Source organism: Gobius niger (genome assembly GCF_951799975.1).
Source record: "Gobius niger genome assembly, chromosome: 17".
Lineage (NCBI taxonomy): Eukaryota > Metazoa > Chordata > Actinopteri > Gobiiformes > Gobiidae > Gobius > Gobius niger.
In genome coordinates this window covers 10,917,443-10,937,311 of record NC_136868.1, presented here as the reverse complement: position 1 = coordinate 10,937,311, position 19,869 = coordinate 10,917,443, and the positions used below count along the sequence as shown (strand labels likewise).

The 19,869-nt window shown below is 40.6% G+C and overlaps 3 protein-coding genes across 5 annotated transcripts in view; 2 read left to right on the top strand and 1 right to left on the bottom strand.

Moving 5' to 3' along the window:
• shroom2a (shroom family member 2a) overlaps nt 1–2,866 on the top strand; it is a 41,878-nt gene extending 39,012 nt beyond the window's left edge. For all 3 annotated transcript variants that reach the window (XM_079574847.1, XM_079574846.1, XM_079574848.1), the window contains one exon: nt 1,215–2,866. In XM_079574847.1, coding sequence (XP_079430973.1) covers nt 1,215–1,487 — 273 coding nt within the window. In that variant the 3' untranslated portion in view covers nt 1,488–2,866. The remainder of the gene's footprint in view (nt 1–1,214) is intronic.
• Nucleotides 2,867–6,485: 3,619 nt separating this feature from the next.
• Nucleotides 6,486–7,199, top strand: cldn34a (claudin 34a; the record flags this gene model as incomplete). The annotated part of the gene is made up of 1 exon (XM_079575665.1): nt 6,486–7,199. The coding sequence occupies one exon, from the start codon at nt 6,486–6,488 to the stop codon at nt 7,197–7,199; it is 714 nt and encodes a 237-aa protein (XP_079431791.1).
• A 7,989-nt stretch (nt 7,200–15,188) lies between these two features.
• On the bottom strand, nt 15,189–16,056 carry cldn33b (claudin 33b). Its single transcript, XM_079575104.1, has one exon. It carries the CDS (start codon nt 15,884–15,886, stop codon nt 15,227–15,229), a length of 660 nt encoding a protein of 219 aa, XP_079431230.1. The 5' UTR covers nt 15,887–16,056; the 3' UTR covers nt 15,189–15,226.
• Nucleotides 16,057–19,869: the final 3,813 nt, after the last annotated feature.

Sequence of the window (19,869 nt, the reverse complement as noted above, 5' to 3'; positions counted from 1 at the left end):
AACCCAGTATTATCCGGTTTTAAAATTTCTCTAATGAATGCGTTGTCTAGACGCCTGTGCGCTGCTTTGTTTAGCAACATCGTCGTGGCTCCGAAATCCAAGTTCACAGTTTCACTTTGGTGGCACATAATCCTCATTTGAATAAATTTTTATTACATTTTTGAGTAATAGGTTCCACAACATTACACACTCATATGTTTAATTCAATTATACAGTAGCAGCAATGATAATTTGGGCAGCCTGGAAAAATATGTACAATAGGATCCTCTCTGGGGCCATGACACCCCTGAAAAAGAGGTTCTAAAATATGACTTAGTAAAAATAAACTAAACTAAATATTATTATTAGCTGTGCTTCATAGTTGTGCTTTGCTTCTGTTAATGTTAATTTTATGAACATTTGATTAAATGCCTTGTCATTTTAGTCTGTTAGAATACTCCACTCTGAAATGTAACAGGTTCTTTTTTGCCAATGAGGCAAAACAAAGTATGATTGTACTAAGTTTTTTCTTTAGGATAAAGATAAATCATAATCGGGTATGTTGTGGGTATGTGTATGTGTTGTTTTCGTAGGTTCCTTGTACTATGTACTATGTAATATGTAACGTGTACTCTTGTGATATGAACATTTTTTATTGTAATGATTCGGGGGTGGGCACTCATAAGCTTTTGCTTCGAGCCACTCCTTCTGAGCAGAACGATTACTGCTCAGACAAATAAATAAACTAAACTAAACTAATTAAACTTTAACTAAACATGTTCTAGTTGTTTGTGAGACATTGGGGGGTAAATTGATTTCCAGTCCAAAGTTATATATAATACTGACATCATTTTAGTGTTGATTTATTAAGTGAAGTCCAATCTTTTTAAAAACAGGGTTTTATCTGACTAGAACTATCCATCATTGAACATTAATTGGTCAGTCTCCCATTTCCCACGTCTCTCTTTTATGTCTCTCTTATTCTTGTATTACAGACTTGGTTTTAGTTTTATACACAGGGTACAAAAACAGAGTATTGTGGCTTCGTGTGATGTGGATATTGGATAATGCGATAATACATTTTCAAAATATTGTGCAGCCTTAGTGTTGGTCATTTTACTATACGTTTAATTCAATAATAAACATATAGTAATGTTAAGAACAATTTGCAGTTATATGCAAAACATGCTTATTAATCTCCATTCACTGACACTTTTATTACTTTTTATCTCCAGCGCACCTTGATTGAAAAGAGGAAGTTGCTGATCCGGCAGCACGAAGACGCCAAGGAGCTCAAAGAAAACCTGGACCGGAGGGAGCGCGTGGTCTTCGACATTTTGTCCAACTACCTTCAGGAGGAGACGCTCACGGACTACGAGCACTTTGTCAAAATGAAGTCTGCGCTGATCATCGAGCAGCGCAAACTCGAGGACAAAATCAAACTGGGCGAGGAGCAGCTCAAGTGTCTGCTGGACAGTCTTCCCATTGAACAGAGGCTCTCCTTGTGAACAAATGGACCGGTTTTGTGTTTTTTAAAAAGGACTGCCTTTCTGGACTTTGTTCTGAGTTGCAATGTGGCCTCACGTCCACTAGAGGGAGACACACATGACAATTTAGCAGTGTTTTAAGTTGCTTTTGCACCTCTCAACTTCCCCATTTAAGTCCTGTGTTAAAAAGAGACCAACATGACTCAACAACTCATTTTGATTTTGAGTGAGTTGCAGTTCACCCGTGGTCCACTAGAGGGAGACAGATGAGATTTTGAGTTGTGTTCAAGTCTTAATTTCTTATTAAATACTACAGTGTTTTAAAGAGACCCCATTTTTACATTTATGTTGGGTCTGAGTTGCAATACATTATTTGCCAGAGGTAAACACAAGTTTATTTCTTGCAATAGCTCGGTTTCTTATCCCTCTTTTCCCCTAAATTGTAAGAAATAATTAATGGTATTAAAAAAAGAGAGACCCAAGAACTGATTTTTGTTTAAGTTGCAATACAACCTGCCCTGTAGAGGCTTGGTTAGCTGTTACTGAGCATTTTAGGATCAAATACTGTTATTTGATTTGCAATACAGCCTTGTGTCCAGCAGAGGGGGCTCTTGATTTAAACATTGCTGCTTTGAGTAGCTTATTCCTTTCCACCTCGTTACAAAATTGGGTCAAAGTTTATCAATTACTTTACAATGAACCACTTGGGGCAACACACTTCGATGAAAAATGCTGTTTTGCCGAGCGTCAACCAACCACTTTTGTCTTTTACTTAACCACCAATTCTGCTTTTGTTTTTATTATTTTTAATGTTGTATTTAGTAATTTATTGTAGCCTTTTCAATCTGTGCAGGAGAGGACAGTATTTTGTCTGTAACTGATTTGCTATTTCAGCTTCTAGTAGTATTTATCAAGATTCAAGTCCACAATGTTACAAAACGATCCATAAAATCTGGCCATGTATTTCAGTATATGCAAATAACATAAGCAAAAAAAAAAAAAACTAGTGGCCTTTTTTTGTTGTTGTTTTTATTTTTTACTAAAATTATTGTGCCCTAAAAGAAGAAACGTTTCAATATTTTTTTTGCGACGATAGACCTTGGAGACCGGATGAATGTGCAATTGTGCATGTTGTTTTTACCGGCACTTGTACCACTCGGAGCGCTCGTGAAGTCTGAAGTGCCTCATGTGGGAGGGAGAGGTCACGATAATAATGTTTGGTCTTTGATTCACGCCTGCTGCATGTTGTGTTGTTTTAAGTTTGCGTCACGGGGCAGAAAACCATGAAAACTCGCCGAGAAGTCAAAAGTGTGTTTTTGTTGTGTTACGTTTTCCACAGTGCTGAGTGAATGCTTTAGTTTTTGTTTAAGAATATACTAACTGTACAATAAATCACAAGCTCCAACAAGTCATCTGCGTCTGCTCAATAATGTCACATAGAATGAATGTCAAGTCTATTAACAGTCAAACCATCTTTCTTTTTGGCCCGAAGGCTTTATTGGACAGGACGGGGTGAAAGGGGGTGAACGAGCAGATTGACAGTGATGGTGGTTGAGGTGAAACCACAATGTTCATCATCCGTTTTGATTTATTCATTTTAAAGAACCTGTTATTTTAAATGTCCTCCAAGGAACCCTTTGAATTTACTGTTGTTACCTCGGGGTTCAGTGCCAGCTTGCCAGACCAGATTTGTGTCGAGAAAGCTCTGCTCAGCTCCAGAGTCGAACAGGGCTTGAGGCGGCGAGGAAAATGAGGGCGAGTAGGACAGTTTCTCTGAACATTTTCATTAATCAGAGAAGTCCCACTGAGATTCCATCGTGAGATCGATAAGTTGCCTTAAATTATAAGGAATTACAGTAAAAAGAAGAGTGCAGATAAAATACTTTGTGTTCTCAGCCTGGAATTGAACATTGTCAGAGTTGAAGCCTGTCTCACATCCTCGTGAAGACTGTTCTACATTTTAGCTGCATGAAACTGAACTCACCGTGTTTATAATTGACTCTGGGAACCACCAGGAGGCCCCTCCCTGAAGTTCTCAGGGCCTGAGATGGTTCATACAGCTCTAACATGTCAGAGATGTACTTTGGTGCAAAACCATGAAAAGACTTGTACACACTTGTTTTGAATTCTATTCTCTGAGCGAAAGGAAGCCAGTGCAGAGATCGGAGCACTGGACTAATATGGTCAGGACTCGAGCAGCAGCTGGATGTACTGCAGTATCAGCTCGTTTCATCTTTTACCTTAGAATCTCCTAGACCTGATATATAGAGGATCCTAGCATTTTTGGGTTCAATCATTGGAGGCGGGTGTCCCAGGTGTGGGACAGGAGGAACGCTCCCTCGTCATGGTTGATGGTGTCTGTGCTCCGTTTCCTGATTTCTATAGCTTCTTTTATCCAGCGCTTGAATTTGTTGGTTTCAGATCCAACCCCGAGCCTCGTCCCAGTCCATGATGTGGTTGTTTCTTTTGCAGTGGTCCGAGATAGCCAATTTTAAATTCTCCTGTTCTGCCTTTTCTTTTTTTGTTCATGTGAGTCGTGCCCTTGTTTCTTTTTCACATTCTGTTTGATGTTCCTTTTTTCTAATGTGGAAAGGGTAAAAGATTCCAACCCTAGTGTCTGACAAAATGAACCCAAAAAGTAATGCTGTAACACGAGTAGACACGATGAACATGACAAAGTTTATAGAGGATCCTATTGTACAGGTTTAGAGTCGGGAAAGGCAGACTAACCAAAGGAATATCATGACATGTTTGGCAATTAATGGCAAAATCCAATCATTATTGCTTATTTAAAGTAATGATACAACATGCGTTTGTATTTTGCCCTTTTCCAGCTATACTTGTCTAAACCTTGTAACGACAACAATGATTCAGCACTCAAAGTTTGCCATCCTTGACAAAAACGGGCTAAACCAGGACTAACAGTGGCATAATTTATATATTTACACAAACAGGAAAGTATCAAGTGTGTACTATCGAACACCAGTGCCTAAGTTTGTCGGTGGATGTTGCACAACCTGTGAGTTTTCACCTAAATAAAATGTGTTTTCTTATCCGTGATTAGCATCTCGCTCAGTGTCACTCATTAACTTCACTGGCCCCTCCTGGATCTTTAAAATGTTACAACAAACACTGGCACCTCTAAAGCAATTCAGAAGATTCAATAAATGAGTTCACATCTTCCATATTATGACTAACGCGCATACAGTCACGCTATCATTTCATCTAATCATTTCACAAGGACGACTGGAAACTGCATACAGTAAACTAACTCATAGGCTTTTTATTGTCTGAGGGAAAAATCTACTCATCTGCACCGTCTTGACAACAAATTCCGACCTGTTTTCCAACTCGCTTTTTAAAATTATTACCCATTGAGTCACTTGTCATGTCATGTGAAACCAACACTATATTGAGTAGCACATTATGAGAGTTAACAATGAATGTTAGCAGCTTAAATGATACGTGTCGATTGACAATATGACAAGACTGTGTTTTATAGCCCCCTTCACAAGTTGGAAAATGGACAATCATTAACCACCGCTCTGTGAAGACTAACTGCACCTGCCGTAAGTGCCTCAAAAGGACTCCTGTATTCTCAAACAGTGGAACAATATTTACCTGGAGGGAGTTTTTCCATAAATCTCTGTCTTGTTTTGCAGAAATCTTTGTCTTTCTCACTGAAGATGAAGAAGCTGCCCTGTTTGAGCGCACTGAAAGAGGAGAGCAGGTATGTAATATTTACACTAGACTGGCAACAGATGGCTCTTTATTTATTAGTATTTAGTCTTGTTCAATGGACCTTCTGGTCATAGGGTTAGGGTGAGAAATGCTGTGATTTCTTGTTAAATAAAAAAAAAGCTAATAATAATCTTTAATAGTGATAAGTGATGTTACTACTTCCGTGCAAAAATGAAATAATGGGCCTGAAAAGTCTTTAATGTTGTTGAGTTCTCTGATCTTGTTTTTTTTTTTACTAAGCAGTTCACTTTTCTTGCAAACGACATGACTTTTAGTTCAAAATAAGGTGCAATTTAAACCTTTAACCACATAGGACTTCAAATGCCTTTTATTGCTTGACTGTTGTGTAGAAAAGGTAAAATGATCGATGCCAGTAGGCGGAGTCAGGAGGCTCGACGTCTTATCAACAGAGAACTAAGGTGACCAGACTTTCCATAATAAAAACTGGGACATTTGTGAGAGGAGCCAAAATGTGACATTTTCTCCCTCGACGTTGAACAGCAAAACTGTTGCTTGTAAAAGTTAAAAGTTAATTAAATGGACCAATGAGTATTGAGGGACCTTTGAGCTTATCAATTGGTTCAATCGCTATGGAAACTTTGTGTTTAATGTACACATTGCCAAAAGTCACTACGTCTCTGGTTAAAAAAATAAAATAAATTGGGAATACATGGTGCAGAGTTTGTATAAAAATGGGACAAATCAATGGTTTTGGCGTGGGACAGAGGGCTCAAAACTAGGACTGTCTCGGGTAAACTGGGACTGTCTCGGGTAAACTGGGATTGCTATTGCTTTGTCAAAACCACATACATTTTTAAGTGAAAGGAGATATAATAAGATAATTAATTTCATTTATTATGGGACTATGATGTATAGTATTATGTGTAGTTAAAGGGGCTGTAACCATTTTTCTGCTGTTCATTTTGAAAGAGACTGCTCTAATGGAGGCTACTGTATACATTACTGTGTCGCTTTGCTCCCTAGAAGCTGTGTATAATACTCATGAAAAAATCTCTGCTGTAGTGAATTGTGATGGTTGGAAAGTTAGGTATAGGGATATTCAGTTTGAAAATGGGAAACATTAGGTACAGGGTCATAAACAGGGTTGTTCCATGTCTCCCCTGTTTTGCGCTAGTCTATGAACCAACAAAATGGCGGACTCCTGAACTCCATAGTAACACATTTTGTTTCTTCATTACTAGGCCTGATGCCGGAGGGTGCCCCAGATGTCTGGATTAGCTTATATGTGAGTTGTGAGTCCCCTCCTCTCGGGACACGATGTTGTACATAGCCGACACAGCCCACTGGCAGTTCCTCGCACTCGTTTCGGGGTTCCTGGCTTGGATCTTCACATTGGCAACCACCGGGCTCAACGAATGGCGCATATGGTACGTCGACAACACGGACGTCATCAACTCCGGCGTGGCCTGGATCGGCATTTGGAGGATATGCTTCTACAGCCACGTGCTGTCCGAAATCGAGTCTTGCCAGAGCCTGAGTATATCCGAGTCGTTTTTGCCCATTGAGATCAAGTTAGCGCAAGTGCTGATGATGCTAGCCGTGATTCTTGGCTTGTTTGCGAACATGGCCGGTGCAAACGCAATGAGAATAGCGTACTTCTCAATGGAAAATCGGAGCAAAATTAGGTTTGCTTTTCTCCTTGCTGGGACTTCATATTTGTTGGCAGGTGTTTGCACTTTGCTGCCGGTCGCTTGGAACATGAACTCTGTGCTCAACAACCGCACAATAGCTTTTCCACCGGAGTACCAGTTCCCAGACGCTCCTGTCCGGCAAAAAGTGGGCAGTGCCATAGGAGTGGGCCTTTTCGCCTCGATTCTAATGCTTTTAAGTGGCCTGGCTTTCTTGTGCTACCGCTATGTCTGGCAAACGCTAAAAAACAGGTCTCCAAAAGCCCCATCAGACCAACTCCGCAGTCCCTGGAGGGACAAGGGGAACGATAATCCATCTTTTCATTTGGAAGAGGCGTCGTGATGGAGAAGAATAATCGGCCTGTGTTTTTAACCACAATCGGCATCAGATGAACTGGGACTATTGCTAAAGGATATTGGATTTCTATGTTTTCCAGTTACCAAAAAGACTATGGATTACACATGAAAAAAGCCTTTTAAGTTGTGGGACGCAAGTAATGCCTTGCTATGGTACACCCAAAAAGTTGCTTTTAATTTCTAATCTGACCTTTCACATCTCATCTCAATTCTATTTTGTCAACGAAAATGTCCAATTAATCTTACATGTAAAAGTGTAAGTCAGTGGGATTGCAGGATAAATGGAACCTAAACAACACTTCGTGTTCAATGACTGTTCAGATCAGGGAACATGAATTTTACAACATAAACTTGTGCGTTAAAGTCTCAGAGGAGGACGACTTACTCAATGACTCACATTACACTAATACAAGTGTAAAGTGGAGCTTATTATTTGCATTTTCTCAATATTAACGTAATGCTTGAGAAACAGTGGGCGAAAGAGGCAATATTTAGGCTAGCAGTTTGAATTGTGCGTCTTTGAAGCTGCTCCGGATCGCTGCCCGATCCGTCTGCGCACCACGCCTCTCCCCTCTCTTCTCGCTCGGTCCTTCATGTGTTTATCCAAATCCATGTGCTCTCAGCTCCAATGTGAGATCCATCACGGCACTAAAAAGCTTTATAGTTGCTGTGCCAAATGTAAAACCATGCAGTGTTAAATAGTGAAGAAGCTGCTAGACAGAGCCAATACGGCCTTCAAAATTTTCCGTCAAAGCTAAAAATATTCCGTAAATGACAGACAATTTTCGGTTCATGTAACCTCTGATGTAAGTACAAGATAAGAAAATACCACCAACAATTCCAGCCAGAAAAGTGACCTCTATTTTTGAACTAGCCTATATTTCTGGCTCAATTGATGTTTGATTGATTGTTTTATCCATGCTTTATTGATACACCCTCATCAAAAACCTGGTGAGGTGTTTGTTTCACTTGTTTTAGAAATCCTCCAATCAGTCTGTGGCCCTATTCTGCACTCAAAACGCCAGCCCACACTCTGGAGTTCATCACAGGGAGATTTCCATGAAGCTCCTCTGTGTTTTAAGGTCTATAGACACCAAACTCTGATGAGCATGTTTGCTGGTCCTTGTCAGTTTTATAACTTTTGTACAATTTTCCACTTCTGTCCTGGTCACTAGTGTTCAAAGGAAACAAGTGCACCCTCTGCTGGCCTTTAGTATAACTACTTTTTATAAAATCATTGAACAAAAGGATGTTATTTAGTTGAATATGTAATTTTAGGTTATAGTAGTTGGAAAAGCCTGAATAAAACATGATATAACTGTTATGATTGGGCCCTCAGGTCTATTACCTAAGGCTTAAGCAAATGCCATGGCAGATAATTCATGTTTAAAGCTTTGTTCGAGTCATCCTTTTTGTTGGTGTTTTGTCTTTGGACGGCTGTAAACTCATTCGATCACCCAGAGTTCAGCGTGAACGTGTGTAGGTGTGTCATAATAAACTTTATCTGAACATTATCCTCGACGAGTGTTTACTGCTCAGCATTTTCCCAACCTGGGCCCGTCCCAGTGCAGAATCTGAACCGGGGAGAAGGGAGCCGGAGACTGGGGATGGGGGGGGCGGGGGGTCTTTCTGCTCATGTGACCCTGTGGGAGGCTGACGAGAGCAGGCATGTGCACCTCTCCGGAGGCGTCCAGCGGCTCTGGAACAAAAGGCCCTCTTCAGAGCGGCAGCATCTCTCACTCAAAAACACACAAGTCCCACGAGTGGATGAACCGTGGACCGCTCTGACCGCAGCACGGGGGCAGCCAAACCACTTCTGGGACACTTCACTTGTGGGTACAAGTTGGAGTCAGTTTGTTTTTTGGCACATGGCTATTTATTCAGTTGATGGACACTTGTAATTTTCTTTGACTCAGTCCGATGATGAAGTGGATAAGGTGAAAAATACTTCAGCAGGACATGTCAAGTGAACATCAATAATTGTTTGGCCCGTGTTATTGTTTTTTTTTTTTTTTGCTTGGATTTGGTCCACCATCACTGAGGGAATGAGATAGATAGGTGTTACCGCTGAGACAAAAGGCAGAGATAGTTTTACAAATCCACCTCCAGGCCAGATTTCTGCCAAATTTGCAAACATTTCATTAAAGAAGTACAAAGTAACTCATGCCCCTAGAGGCCATAAGCGCCACTGCAGGTGTCGTAGCATGTTGCAGTTTTTTATTCATTAATTGTCCATGAGAGTAAATACTACGCTGACAGAAAAGACAAAGTGAGAGAGGGATATTGTATAACCAATTACACAATGGAGATTTTTTTTTACTCAAACTTGGTTGTAAATGCTGGGGCTAAGTGGGGCTAGCCCGCAGTTAGCTTTGCCCATTAGCCTATTTGCTTCTTCTTCATGATTCCATTAGTGTGTATTGGTGACTCTGACCCAGTGGCAGTTAAATTGCAATTGTGGTTTTCTGGCCAGAGGGGGAGATGAAAGACCTCCCCAATCATCCCATTAACACTTGTGTTACCCCCAAAGGGACCACGAAAAGTACTGCTTTAAACAGAGGGAAAAGAGTTGGACAAAACGGGCAATTTTTTTTGCAAAAATTTGTGGTCAATTTCAGCCAAAACTGCCACTGAATACGTTCATAATTTTGGTATTTTGAGTAAAAAATGTTGAGCAATGCCGTAACTTTGATTCCAATTAAATGCTTTTTATTGACATTTAAACCCTTGATTTAGGCACAATTCATTTAATGACTTTTAGTGCTTTTTAATGCCCCCTGGGAACCTTGAGCAGCATGTAGAGAAAAGTACACAGTCATAAATCACATGCTCACTAAAGGGTAGACAGTTGTGTAGTCCATTCGCCCTCTGTGGTTCAAGTCTCACTTGAGCTCACACTTGTGTTGTGTCCCTGAGCAAAACACTCAAACCCACTTCGTCCAATATGAATCCAAATGCAACAATCACAAAGCTCGCACTTTTTTCAAATACCTATGCTGCTGTGGTCCCCATAGGCAGCACATATGACAGCACCAAGCCAGTCTCTTGTTCCATCTTAAAAATGTGACATGTACTTGGTGACAAATGCAGAGTCTAATATGATTTTTAGTTTGTTTAGTAGGTAAGTAATTACTTGCACGGAACTAATTGGAAGTTTGTAACAATTAGCACAGATTTATGCAGCAGTCGTCGTCGTCATCATCTGTGTTTGGACCAAGTACAAAGCAAAAGTAAACATTCCAGAGTGGATCTAGTGTTTTTTTTAAAGGTCCATCTCCAGAGCGGACTCTCCCTCTGCTCTGGGACCTCTTGTTCACTCCCCGCTCTGAGATAAGGCTCATGTGGTTGTACTTTATCTAATCTGGTCCACTGCATCGTCCGCTCGATCAGTCATAAGGGAGCAGCAGATAGGAGAAATGTCAGAGTAAAGGGGCATAGGCACGATATGTTATCTAAGGGTTTTACTCAGACAAACAGAACAATCGGTTAAGTTTGGTTATGTTTACAGATGTTTTGGGTTTGCATGTTTGTCCTTCAAGGCACATTAAACTAGTCTAAAACTATCTTAAAACCACAAGTATTTCAGTGCTTTTGACATGGGCCAACGCTACAAAGCTGCAGCTTGTGTGAGGGTTCAATGTGCAGTGGCGAGTCTCCATTGTATCAAGTAATCCAAGGAAGGAAAAGTGCATCTTGCCTTTTATTGCTATACAACTATAATCACCTTTATCATTCAAGATATCTGCAGATGTCTTTAGATAAATGGTTAGATTGAAACACCTCACAAACAGGACTTGAAGCCACTGATAGTCCCTGAACACAGATAAAAGGATTTGGATGTGGTATGTGAGGAGGATATTATCTGTCTCTCTATCGGGGAAAGTGTGGTTTCTGAAAGCTGCAAATCCTCACGCTGCACTGAGTTTAATGTCTTTTCAAAGTCCACTGTGGATTATCTTTATCTCCATCTGAGCTGTCTCAGGGTCACGATACAGTCAGACTCCTCAGACTGTAAACTTAAGGGCAACTCGTGAATAATAGTTTGTTTGTGATACTTTCTCACTCCCACAGCTTTTGGGGACGGTTGACTACAATACAGTTTTCTTCTTCTGTTGCAGTTTCTCAGCTCCATCACAACAGAACACTGGCCCCTGGCAGCGTCACAAAAAGCATCTTGTAGCATAAACTACCTCTAAAACTACCTCAGCAGAGAACCACAAGGATTTCAGTACTTTCTCCATCAAATTAAGAGTGATCCAAGGAAGGAAGAAGTGCATCTAGCAGCAAATGATGCGACTGTGGGTGTAAAAGTGTGTAGAGTTTGCGTGCCCCACCATCGCCTTTTATTGCTTTACAACTATAGTCACCTGTAGCATACTGTATTGTGTATCACCAATTAATGTAGCCAACTACAATAAATGTATGTAACTTCTGCATCAATTACTGCTACCATTGGTTTCCTTTAGTGTCAAAGACACACTTTACGGCAGGCTTGAAATGTAGGTAAGTTACAGTAAAAGCAGCTTCATCATTAGTGCATTATCTCTCTCTGCATAAGTCACAGAGGCACAGACATTTGGAGAAGTGCACTGTGACCTCTGAACTGCACATTTGTTGATGTCAAAGCGGGAGACACGCGGGAGGCCAATGTACCGCATTCTTCACGGTGCACGCGCCCATTAAAGCGTTCATTAAACACAGATTAGCGCAGCGAGCCACCGGCAAATCTGCAGGAATTAGGCTCAAGACCATTTTCCATCAGCGGTCAGCACTCACCTGCTGCAGAGGACCAGCCAGCGGCTGTTTGTGAGGCTGTGCCCCGCTAAGGGCTGTCGACTGACGGGCAGAGGTGATGGACATCACATTATGTAATTATCAACAGGCGATTAGCCACATGTGGCGAGGTCTCACCTCTGACATAACACAGGAAGTATTACACATTCACAGATACAGCAGTTGCATTCAGGGGCTGATGCTGATGCATGCAAGTCACACTGGACATGACCTTAAAAAATAAACCATCTAAACAATTTATTATAGGCACGGCCTAACTCACACTTACAACACCAAGGCTTCAGTGCAAAGACGTGTTAGAAACAAAACAGTAAGAACAAAATGTAAGAAGATAAAAGTTATAATAATCTGAAGGCATTCACCAAGGCCACAAAGACTTGGAAGAACTTGAAATTCAAAGCCCTTGGACTTGAACTACTTTCAAATAGTGAAACATTCAACCACATGTATGTTTCGAGCCTTATTACAGCCAGCTCTGTTCCACAGTAAAAAGTTAGGTAAAGGTGTATTATGAAAAAGTTGTTATTTGTGTGTATTTGACCTAGTGACCCTGCGGCTGTACGAGTCAGCCTGGTGTCTTTACTTTCCATCACAGTGATCTCTATGATGCTCCAGGATCAATGGTTTTGCAGGTTTTCTGGCAGTGAAAGCAGCAGTGAAAACCTTCCAAACAATTGATCCTGGAGCATCATAGAGATCACTGTGATGAAAAGTAAAGGCTGACCACTCATACAGCCCCAGGGTCACAAGGTCAGATACGAACAAATGCCACCTTTTTTTCCCTCATAAAAAGCTTCATAATGTACCTTTAATGAGGTTATCTTTCTCATTGCCAACAACAAAGATATGTGACGCAACATTCAAACTGAACTGTCTGGGTTTCTACTGTAAGATTGAGATCAAGTGCACAGGTAGTGAACATGATCAGGAGAATCTAGTGAGAGGCTTTTGTCACTTTTAAGCCCTTTCCAAATGTCCTAAATCCTGCACAGTTACACAAAGTAAAGAGTGTTCATTGATGCACTTTCCTCTCCAAATAAACAAATAAAGTAAAGTAGCCAATGGCATTTTGGGTAATGAAACAGTGACAATTGTAGGCCTTTTGCCCTTGAATTTTCTCAAGATTTCTACCGTAAAAATCAGTTGAGATCAAGTACATACAAGTCAGTGATAATGATGATTAATATTAAGCATTTTTGCGTTTTGCATTACAGTTACAGATTATTAAATGCATCCCTTTCCAAAAGACACATATGGCACAGTGGATAATCTGACGTGGTCATTAGACTTACAGACTGCTTTCCTGTGTGTTTTGGAAATAAGACTGAATACAGGATATTACTCGTCCTACTGTATAAATAGTTAATTAAGTATGGATGGTTGAATAATGGAAAAATCAAGCGGATGACTGACAGATATAGATTATTTTCTTTTTATGTCAACTGTAAATTTGCACATGAACTTCACAGAACACAATCATTCCTTTAAAATAACTTATAATCACAGCATAGAAAAAACATTAGCTTAACATTACATTGCGATACATTGCATAGACGACGGCGGCACAGCTGAATCTTTGTGTCATTGTGAAGATGGTCCACGGTTTATTGTTGGTGTTGCTGTAAATCTATGATTTCCATTGTCTTTCATTTTGCATAATTTGAACCTAGATTGTACAGGTAAACCCAAATAGAATAGCATAAAGAGTTTGATTCACATAACAACATATCTATAGGCTACTCCTTGCATGCGATGTACAATATTTGACTGCTTTCTATGTTTGATTGTTGTAATATTGCTGCTCCTTGTGTGTGTTTTGGGGACAGTGAAACACATGGATGGTACTTAGGGCTGGGTATGTACATTTTTTCCCAATACCGGTACTTTAATGATACTTGGTTTACAATACAGATACTTCAACGACACCTTTTCGATACCTTTACTAAAATATAACCAGTTAGCGGAACAATAATGTTGATTTATTCCATAAAAGACCATTTTAAATTTGTAACATTTATCAGCAGCATCAAAACTTGGTCTAACTTCCTACCCCCCGCCTGAACCGAGCACATTTTTTCCAGTTCAGCTTGACCCAAATCTAAAAGCTTCTTGAACAAAGCGTCAAAATCGCGACAAAAGAGAGACAAAAACACAATAAAAAAGTAAAAATGCAAAAAAAAAGGTGGCAAAAAGAGCAAGAAAAACGTGCAGAAAAAACAACAAAAACACGACAAAAAAAAAAGAAAACAAACCAGGCAAAAAAGAGATGAAAACACAACATAAAGAGACAAACACATGACAAAAACGCTGTTCATGATCTGTGTTTAGGGCTTTCAAATGAGCTTTGGCCTATAGGCTCCTGTCGAGAAGCTTTTAGATTTGGGTAAAGTTAAGGCAATTTAAATTATACTTTATTAATCTCTGTAGAGAAATTCATTCTCTGCGTTTGACCCATCCTCAGTGTCGCTGGGCGCCCTGCAGGAGCAGTGAGCTGCCAGCGTGGGCCGGCGCTCTGGGACCCGTCTCCATGATGTGGAGCCAGGCTGGAGGTCAGAAACACCTGGAGGATTAACCTATTGCACATGTTTTTTACCACTAACCTGCGCAGACACGGGGAGAACATGCAAACTCCACACAGAAACTGAAATGGAGAAAATGTGCATGATTAAGAGGTTAAAGAAATATTTAAAAAAAATAATTTGGTAGCTGCTTTCGATACTTTTATTATTTCGATACCAGTAATACCTAAACTTTATTTTTCTTCGATACCACACTGGTGTTGTTTAATGGCACCCAGCCCTGATGGCATCACAATGTGGGGTTTTCTACCCCCAAACACAAACACAAAATGTGACAGTCTTTAGTATAAGTTATAAGGTCTGTCCCCTCACACTGCCCCAACCTTTTCTCCTTTAGTCAAATGCATTTTCTGTCTATCGCAGCTGAACATTTGCCTTTAAATTGTTGACACATTTTCACACATTCCCACTTTGATTTAGTGCTTAACTCTTTACTGCACAGGTCTCTGGTTTCACTAGTGTTCAGAAAGATCCCTTATCGAAGATCCCCCACATGTTGACAATGATCTGTACATTTCCATAGGTTGATCCCGCCTTGTGCGTGACCTGTTGTGCAAAGCCAGCGCACTGCCCACCACATCTGGGCTTACCTGTACATTAATTTCTATTTGATTGCCTGATAACGTTTCATCTTTAAAGCTCAAACATATTCCTGCCTCTTCCTGTAGGCAACACCAGAGTTCATGAAGTTGTACCTCCGCTGCACCGCGCTTTGGGGCTCCTCTTGGGAGCACGACCCCGAAAAGATTAGCACTAACCCGGCCGCGATGAGCAGGAACCCCCCCACCCATCCACAGTACAGAGCCTCTCCGAACTCCCACCGGGGCACCACGTCCGGCACCTGATCGTCGAAGAAGTGAACGACGGCCAAGTGCGCCATGTAGCAGACAGGTATGAGGCACAGCACCCCGGCGACTATCCCGAGCACCCCTCCGATCACAGTCATCGCCCGCTTGGTCCGAACCTCCTCCTGGTCCTTGCACGTGTTGATGACGTAAAGTCCAGGTACCGAGGTCAGTATCCCGAGCAAACCAACGCCCAGCGACGAGCACATGAACATACGGGCCATCTTCAGGTCACGGGATAGTCCCAAAAGGCTGTCGTAGGCTCTGCACTCCATGCCCCCCACGTCCTGTACGACGCAGGTCTCCCAGAGCCCCAAATCGTAGCTCTCGACGGGCAGCAGGGCGGTGGACATGGTGAGCCACTGCGGGAGGATAGTGGTCACCAAAGTGCAAAGCCAGGCTCCGATGAATATCAGCATCCCCAGTAGCTCCATAGCACAAGTACATGTGTCCATTGTGGGTGTAGAAAAGTCTCAAAGTTGTTGTGAGGCTTTGGAGAATGTCCCGGGACGAACCGAACAGGACAAAGGGGGGGAGCAAGCTGCAGTTGGTTGTTCGCAAAACCTGAAAATGCAGCCTGACTGTAAGCGTTTACAGGCTGCTGAGCGAAGGAACACTCGGAGAGGCACTCATCTTCTGCACCAGAGAGGAGAGAGGACCAGCAGAGCGGCAGAGAAACCCGGCCCCCTTTTAAGGTCCTGCTGTCCCGGGACGCTGCGCCAACAATGGGCAGCAGGGGCAGAGGCACGACACGACCCGAGTCCAGACAAGATCTATGTCAAATGCTTTTCCCACCACAGCCAGCCACAGCGCACGTCATCAGACACAGACGAAATACTTGAGCTGCTGCTTTTCTGTGAGACATTTAATACAACTGAACGATTTCCAAAGTGTGGCACAATATGAAGCAAGGAAAAGAAATACGACTTTACATTCAGTTAATTGCTTGATGAGAAAGGCTGCTGCACATATGGCGGAACAGCGACCATTTGCTGAATGTCTCTCTGCACTTTTCACAGCCTTTCACCCTGTACTGTACAAACAAACAATACTTTCCTCTACCAGCCTACTGTTTGAATAAGAGAGATAAGAGATACATTAATGAGGACACAAAAACGAATCAAAATAAAATTAATTGAAGGAAAAAAAATCATGAATGAATGAAGTCAAAAGCTGACACTGCTTATCAACTCCTGACACTCTCGCAAAGGAATATGTAATAAAAATAAATGAGGACTAGATATGTAGAGATTAGCAAACACCAAAGAATGCAAGTATTTAGGGCAGCACATTCAAACAACAAGTATTTTTTCCTCTTTTCTCCTACCATGTACAAAATCTGTAAACCCTTAGACCATGGCAACAACAACAACAACAACAACAACAACAACATAATAGTATAGTCTCTTCTTTCAGCAGTCATTTAGAGTTCAAGGCACTATACCGGATTTTTAAATATATATATTAATGGAACAAAATTTCTGCTTTAGAATATTGTAAAGTCGGACATTTGTGGAATAAACCCACAACACATCTATTTAGGTTGGTTTTCTTGCATTTCTGGGAAAGTGACCCTGAATGTTGTGAAAAGTGTTGTTTATGAACTCATCCCTGAAAAGAAAATGTCAGTATAGTTGGACCAGCACCATCATTTAATATTTGTGGCTTCCCCTTTCATTGTATGTAATAAAACAGTCAGGTATAGTGCCTTTAATGGCCAATCATTTACATTATTAGAATACACAGCATGTTATAGTCGTATCATCTCGTCAGCTCAGAATAACAAAGTGCCATAAACTTGTCATTATGAGCCATGAATTAAATGTTGGATGAGAAAAATATGGTTTGCTGATGAAATGTCCTGATTGGTCAGTTTCGAGTGGTTCCTTCCAGCGCTTCCTTTGCTTCGTGTGACTGATAAAGAAACAACAGTGCGTCTTATTGTGAACGGAGCCTGTGGGAACTTTATGTGGGAGGTCGTAGATCAAAAGCCCTGAAAGATGTGAAAATATTTGCCGACGTCGTAAACACGCACGCAGTGTGTTTGACATGGCCCAAACAGGGGGGGAAATGCACAGATGAAAAAAAAGGAAGAAAGAAATCCTCCTCCTTCAGAAACAAGTGCTTAAAGTGACGTGTGCTGTGATGGCCGGCAGAGGGCGCCACTGCATTGGGAGATCCGACACTGGCCAGTGCTTAAAGTGCATATAACAGGTTTTAATGCTGCTGAAAATATGATTTATTTAGATTGATCACATCAGTTGTAAGTTATTATTATCATTTTATTTCAGAGAAGCAGCAATTTTAATGAAGAAATGTTCAACAGAAAATTACTAAGGGCCTAGACGGAGTTTAAAAGTGTTAAAATTAGGCTATGTATTTTCCTCCCCTACATGTTCCAGCAATGTCTAATGTGTAGAATGAGCCCAGACCTGTTCACCACAACTGCCTCTAAAATCCTGAACTGTCACTCAAAAAGTATCTGTGCTGATTTCTGGAGATATATTTTTATTATTCATGCAGTCCTTATATTTGAAGAGTTTAGCGGTGCTAGGCTAATGCTAGGCTAGCACATGTCTATGGTAACTAGTAGCCTGCATGAAAAACCTCTTCAAAATCATGGGGTCGTCCTCCAAACGTTGCCATATCTGATTTGTAGGAAGCTCCTTTGTGAATTCCACATGTAGTAATGCCGGCCGCAGCTTAAACAACCAACTGTAGATCCGGTAACCAAGCAGATCACTCCGCCACCAAGTGTAGCTTACAACCAGGAAGCTGATGCTGCTCAAATATAAGATCTTTTAAATGCAAAATGGTTATATTAAAAAAAAAAAATTCAGTCAACACAGACATTTATATGGGTAGTCTGGTGTTGTAAGTGATTTGCCTCAGGTGCACTGTGCTTGGGTCAGATTGTTTTTAAAGCAAGCTACTAATTACCATAGACATGCACTAGCCTAGCACTAGCCTAGCACCACTAAACTCTTCAAATAGAAGGACTGCAAGAATAATAAAATATACATATAACACTCTGGAAATGATGCCCTATGTCAAAAATCTGAAATGTCCCTTTAATATAGAAACTGCAGTTACGCGTAAGACCTGAGGTGGTAGTAGTGAGTATAAAAATGACAACTTGCATCTAGTCCTTTTAACATGGTTGGCACAGCAACAGTTAAAAAAAAAATGTTTTGCCTCTTTCTCTGTCACTTCCTGTCAGTGTCCAATAAGGAAGTGAAACTATAAACATCACAAAAATGGCCAAACTAAAGAAAACTAGGTACAATCTTTAGCAACATCTTATATATAATTGTGTGAACTATGTTATATTAGCAAACATTGTGTCTAATGTGTCATATGCACTTTAAAGGCATTAGTTTTCTTCAACTGTATATTGTAAAATCAGATCTTTGACCATCTAGTTGTTTTGAAATGTGCTCATAAACTCATATCTGTGACGAACCGGGATGTTAGAAACATTAAGAACAAGTTTGTGTCACCACAAATTATTAATAAATCACATTGTTCCTTTTTCATTGTTTGTAAGTAAAAAAAAAAATCAGGTATAGGCTTCATGACTGGAGACATTAGAGACAGAAAAGTGATTGAGAAAAGAAACTGAAGGTCTATCCAGAGCGGGGCAGAGTAACCAAATGATTTACTCATGTAAGAATAACGTTACTATTGTTGACCTTTATTCAAGTAGAAAAAGAAGAGACCCAAATAGTTACTTAGGTAAAAGTAAAAAAAGAAAAAAAATGCTACAGAAAATGTTAACCTATAGGACTGAGGAAGAGATTCAAAATTGAGCTAAATGTGAAGAAAGTGCCTAACGATAAATAAAATGTCATAGTAAAGTATTTAAAGGGATTACTTGCAGGGGCGGACTGGCCATATGTCCATTCTGGAAGAGCACAAAAGGGCCAGGGCCACCAGTCCCGACTCAACCGAGCTTTACCCAAATCTAAAAGCTAAAAAGAAAAGCAACAAAAAAGTGACAAAAAATGTAATGAAAAGGCAACAAAAACATGAGAAAAACAGAACAAAAAATGCTAGAAAAAATAATGAAAAAATATGACACAAATGACGTGGAAAAAAAGTTTCCATCACTTTTGTAGCTCTTAGCTTTCAAATGAGGCATTACATTGTTGATCTCTTAGATTTGGGTAAAGCCCAGTATAAAAAAAATATGAATCTAAAAGGAATTTCCGTGGTGTATGGTGTGCCACAAGGTTCAATTTTGGGACCATTATTATTTATTATTTATATTGATGATTTTGCTTCTGTTTCTACGACCACCTTTCCAGTTCTTTTGCTGATGACACCAATAAAAAAATAAAATAAAAAAAAGTCGATCTGGGGAAAATGCACTTGGTTAAGGCGGGTGGTTAGAAGTTCAAATATGTATTTGTGGAAGTGCACCACTACACTAATTTGG